This window comes from Oncorhynchus kisutch, linkage group LG1 (assembly GCF_002021735.2).
Source record: "Oncorhynchus kisutch isolate 150728-3 linkage group LG1, Okis_V2, whole genome shotgun sequence".
Lineage (NCBI taxonomy): Eukaryota > Metazoa > Chordata > Actinopteri > Salmoniformes > Salmonidae > Oncorhynchus > Oncorhynchus kisutch.
In genome coordinates, this window is record NC_034174.2 from 66667018 (window position 1) to 66672554 (window position 5537).

General features: G+C 44.9%; 1 protein-coding gene across 3 annotated transcripts in view; it reads left to right on the forward strand.

Moving 5' to 3' along the window:
- Positions 1–4884, forward strand: part of LOC109868990 (serine/threonine-protein kinase N1) — a 54378-nt gene extending 49494 nt beyond the window's left edge. For 2 of the 3 annotated variants that reach the window (XM_031830772.1, XM_031830776.1), the window contains exons 13-23: positions 225–309; positions 465–544; positions 824–896; positions 1004–1095; positions 1267–1443; positions 1527–1589; positions 1680–1756; positions 1929–2071; positions 2323–2430; positions 2682–2762; positions 2902–4399. In XM_031830772.1, coding sequence (XP_031686632.1) covers positions 225–309; positions 465–544; positions 824–896; positions 1004–1095; positions 1267–1443; positions 1527–1589; positions 1680–1756; positions 1929–2071; positions 2323–2430; positions 2682–2762; positions 2902–3105 — 1183 coding nt within the window. In that variant the 3' untranslated portion in view covers positions 3106–4399. Of the gene's footprint in view, positions 1–224; positions 310–464; positions 545–823; positions 897–1003; positions 1096–1266; positions 1444–1526; positions 1590–1679; positions 1757–1928; positions 2072–2322; positions 2431–2681; positions 2763–2901 lie in introns of all 3 variants that reach the window. The other variant, XM_031830770.1, reaches the window with a different exon arrangement.
- Positions 4885–5537: the final 653 nt, after the last annotated feature.

The window sequence follows — 5537 nt, forward strand, 5'->3', positions numbered from 1 at the left end:
GGTGTGTGGCCCACATAAGCAACTTGTACCCAAGTATCTACTCCTCAAATTCATCCCTCTACTTGTTGAATGAACTCCACGTAGCATGCTGTGCACTCTGAACCCTGTAGCTAACGACCCTTTTGTGTCTGTATGTATTTGTGTGTTTGCGTATACGCGTGTGTGTGTGTTTGCGTATACGCGCGTGTGTGTGTATGTTTGCACGTGTTTGCACGTGTTTTCAGGGAGATCTCAGTGGAGAAACTAAGTCTGGACAGTGACTCTCCAGTCAGACATGATTACAGGAGAGACTCTGATAATAACACCCCGGTGAGAGAGGGACAGAAAGACACCAAAACCCAATAAGAGAATATCAAAATACAACGTGAGAGGAACCTCACACACTTTATCTCTCTCACTCTTGGCTTTGTTTCTTCCCTCCATCTCTCTGTCCCCTTCTTCTCCCTCTGCTCTCTTTTTCTCAGGAGCGGTTGCCAGTGATTGAGCCCTTCTCTCCCCCAGACCTCACCCCTGATCGCCCTGCCCAAACCCCCCCCCTGAGCAGGTGTGCACCCACACTCGTTCCCACGGATGCGGCCACTATGCAGACACACTAATAGTCATTTACATACACCTACACACACACACACACACACACACACACTGGTTTCACACACACACAACAATGTTATATTGGCAGCTACAAGTGACCATGTGCCTTCCAGGCACCTCCGTTAACATATGAACTGTTGAATGCAGTACAGACCTCTGGCCATGCTGGACCAGTCACTGTGTTTACTGTGTAGATATAATTTATTGTGGTAATGTGTGTGTCTCTCTACAGTAAACATAAGAAACCCCTGTGCCTCCAGGACTTCAGGCTGATCGCTGTGCTGGGCCGGGGACACTTTGGAAAGGTACGCTTTTCTAACCTCCCTCTGGCCTTAAAGTTCAAATCAACACTTTGATTTAGTCTGAAATGTGACCCTTGAACCCTTTCTGTTTTACTTGTCCTCTCTCTTAGGTGCTGCTGTCAGAGTATAAGAAGACAGGAAGTATATACGCCATCAAGGCCCTGAAGAAAGGAGACATTGTTGCACGGGACGAGGTGGAGAGGTACGTGTTTCTCTGTGTGTGTGGACCTTTCATTTATGCATTTACAAATGTGACTTGTTTTTACATGACTGCAACAATTTGTCATCACACAGGGCTTGAAATTGATCTCTGAAAGCACAGATCTCATGTTCACCATCTCCGTTGTTGTTTTCCTCCTCCCCCTGCCTCCAGTCTGATGTGTGAGAAGCGTATCTTTGAGACGGTGAACGTCTCCCACCACCCCTTCCTGGTCAACCTGTTTGCGTGTTTCCAGACCCCGGAACACGTGTGCTTCGTCATGGAGTACACGGCTGGCGGTGACCTCATGATGCACATCCACGCTGATGTCTTCACTGAACCACGGGCTGTGTACGTAGTGCCAGAGTGTGTGTGTGTGTACTCCATTTTGTTTTTTGAAGAGATGTCTTACATGTTTCTGTCTCTGTCTACAGGTTCTATTCAGCCTGTGTGGTTCTGGGGCTGCAGTTTCTCCATGACCACAAGATTGTGTACCGGTGAGTCAACAACACACTCAACACACATCTACTCTCTTAGCGTTCCATCCAAGTCCCTGACCGGTCTGTAACGTCTCCTCCCTCCTCCAGAGACCTTAAACTAGACAACTTACTGCTGGATACAGACGGATATGTAAAGATTGCCGACTTTGGACTCTGTAAAGAAGGTGAGTGGTCAGAAGTTTGTTGAGTCTTTACACTTTTATGACGCGTACGTCTGGATACCTAGTGTGTGTGTGTGAACACTTATGTGAGTGGGAGTTTTGTGTGCGTCTGCCTGCGTGCGTCTCTTCCTGCCTGCATGCGTAACACTGTGTAATAACATCTCCCCCTCTATAGGGATGGGCTATGGGGACAGGACCAGTACGTTCTGTGGTACTCCAGAGTTCCTGGCCCCTGAGGTCCTGACCGACACCTCTTACACCAGAGCAGTGGACTGGTGGGGCCTTGGAGTCCTCGTCTATGAGATGCTGGTGGGAGAGGTGAGACATCATTGAAGACTTGGACAAAATATAGCTATGGAAGGACAGAAAATATCTCTTCACTCTTTATTTGAGTAGACCTATTCAATGAACGTCACTTGGTAGCAGTATACATACAGTTAACAGAAATGTACTATATTTTCCGTGATGCGACACATCCCCGTGGGTTTGGTTTTTCTGTCTATTAGTGTGAGGTCAGGTATTTAGAAATGGGGTTCCCACTCAACTGTCTGAGTGTATTTCTCTGCTAGTCGCCCTTCCCTGGTGACGATGAGGAGGAGGTGTTTGACAGCATCGTGAATGACGAGGTCCGCTACCCACGATTCCTCTCCACAGAGGCCATCGCCATCATGAGGAGGGTAAGTGGCCACACACACACTCACACCATAGGTCCATGATCGGTGGCACCTCACAGATTTGTCCATTTAATGATGGTAATGTTGTAGTTCTTGTCTCTTTAATTCATGATTTTGTTTACCTGGGAACAGCAGTTCTGATAAGACTCTCTCAATAACCCCTATAATTCTCTCGTTAGCAAGTTTAGTATAACAGCTGGTAATTTGACTTCTATAGTGTGTGTGTGTGTGTGTGTGTGTGTGTGTGTGAACAGCTGTTGAGAAGGAACCCAGAGAGAAGACTAGGCTCTGGTGAGAAAGATGCGGATGAGATAAAGAAACAGCCTTTCTTCCGGGTGAGTCAGAAATCCGTGACACCATATTCATCTTTTTCCATTTCTCTTCATCCCACACTTTTTTTTTTTACAGGAACATATTTTTCCACCATGATTTAGCTTTTTGTTAACCCTCTTTTTCTCTCTCTCTCTCCTCCAGGGTCTGGATTGGGAGGCCCTGCTACAGAGGAAGCTGCCCCCTCCCTTCGTTCCCTCCATCAAGGGCAGAGAGGACGTCAGCAACTTCGACGAGGAGTTCACCGCTGAGCCTCCCACCCTGACACCGCCGCGCGAGCCCCGCACGCTCTCCCGCAAGGACCAGGACGGCTTCTGCGACTTCGACTACGTCTCCGACCTCTGCTAGGGGTCGAGAGGTCGTGACCTCTATCACGTGATCATATGAGGGTCATGGGGTCACGGCAGTCTGCAAGGGTGGTCTGCTGCATCCACCACACTGTGAATGTGATATGAGAAACTGAGAAGGGTCGGTCTGTAGTGTAGTCTGTCTGTGTGGGAGGTATGGAGGAGATGAATGCAGACCCAGGCCAAGACTCTGTGGCTGTGTTGCTATGTACACTCTGTGGCTGTGCTTTTGTTTTTTGTTTGTTTGGATACACTGCAGCAGCATCTCACATAACTGTGAGAAGGGGCCCATCAAGAGGACTAGTGGTTGATGGGAAATGAAGTTCTGTTACAATGAGACATGACTATGTTTTCCAAAGGAAAAAGAAGAAAGAAAAAAAGAAGCTGTGACGCCCGTTAAGCTTGTGCCACCTCCTCCCTATCTAGAACACTCCAATGGCTGTGTCCTTACAAGAACTTGTCATAACATGTGTAACTTCTACTACACAGTCAACCCCTTTAACTTTGCCTTACAGTTCCATCCTCCTTTGCCAGTGTTGTAGCCTGCTCTGAGGATAGAGGAGGATCTCCATGTAATGTTCAGAGTTGGGATCCATTCCATTTCAATTCAGTCAATTCAGGAAGTCAATTGGAATTTCAGTTTATTTCCTGAATTGAAATGGAATGGACCCCAACCCTGGTTCCTTCATACTGTGACAAAACACAAATAATATTTGGGAGAGGGTGTGGTGGGGTAGGTGCATGGCTTGAAATGATGCCTTACATTTCTACTGGGATCTATAGAAATGCATTTCATTTTGTTATTTTGTGGTCCTTAGTAACCAACTGTGGTCCTTGGTATGCAATAAGGGTGATAATGTTTTACATTAATGCTAAGAGGAGAAAAGGAAGTACCTCCATCTGCCTATAAAAATGGTTTCTTGAAGGAAGGTGAATCAACAGTGTGTAGAATCATATATATATATATATATATTACTCTACATTGTTGTGAACAATCACCTATCAAGTTACCCAATGCTAGTCTTGTGTCTCGAAAGGGGTAAAGAACCACTGCTTGGAGGAACGGTCAATTCTGATCCAACCAGATCACTAGTGCATTCACAATGGGCAATTGTTGCCCTTTTAACATTCTTTAAAATGTTCTGAATTTAGTTGTTATTATGGCAAAAAAATCGACGGTTACAGTGCTTTTGGTTCTGTTTTTGGTTGATGATGAAGTTGTTGAGAAAAGCCACAGAGAGCGTTATTGAATTTATCCTGTTGCCTTTTAATTGGTCCAGTCTGTGAATTTTATATAAGGGTGTGTCATGTGGCAGTCTACACCTGTGCCATTTGGTCATATTTGAACACACACACACATACACAAAAGAAAAGCTGAAGGATGCATGTCTCGTTCCTAACATTTAAATATTCACACTAACACACACTGAGAGACTTTAATGCTCAAGACACTCAAATCCAATCAGTGGCATGAAGCGGAAACACATTGAAGCAATGAATCATGCTCAATGCTTCTCCAAGTTGAAGTGACCATTAAGAACGGATCTAGGATCAGTTTGACCCTAGATCAGAACTTAGAGGCAGCTTCATCCTCCAACTACAATACATGCTCATCTGCAGAAGTCATTAGAAAACATACTTGACCTCCCTTGTCTCTGTGTATGGGGGTGTGTTGTGAATCATGTTTGTCTGGCTGCAGACTACTTATCTTGTGTACTACTATACAAAAGGAAGTGAAAGTATGAGATGAGTTATTTATAAAGAAAATCTGGTGGAAAAACGTGTGTATATGGTTTACTGGGTTTGATTGGGCGTCTCATCATCAGACCATTCTCTGTCACCTCCCTGCTATTAATGCAATACTGTATCTTCACAAGTAAGATGGTCATAAAACAAAAGTAATTTTTAGACAAGCTTTACCATGTAAACTCATGAAGAATATCCTGAAAGTATCAACTCATGTCCTCTCGAATTAATGTATGAAACAAAAAAAATAGATGCAAACATCAACATCCACTTTCAAACATGCAAGCAAGCCAATTTCCTATGGAAATGTCTGACCTGAGAATGTTTCAAACAGGGAGGGCATTGGGACATCAGCCGTCCCTGCCTGTATAATCCACAAGAGAGGGAGTCTAGAGCTAGCTGGGTACGCTCGATGGTGCCAGAGAGGAAGAGGCGAAGCGAGAGGATTTACTCCGCCCAAAATCTGTCCGAGTGAGATTAGCCATTTTTCTGTACGTAGGTATATGAGAGTGTCGGAAGTTGAATTACGTTAGGTTTATTTGATCGAATAGAAGTTTCGTAATGTTTAGGCTATTACACATGTATTGATATAAGATAATGAACGTGGCGTTCTGGCAACTTTGAAAAAAACGACTTAGTTGTGCATGTTAACACTCATATGCCCTCTCGTTGGCTGGAATGGTCCCA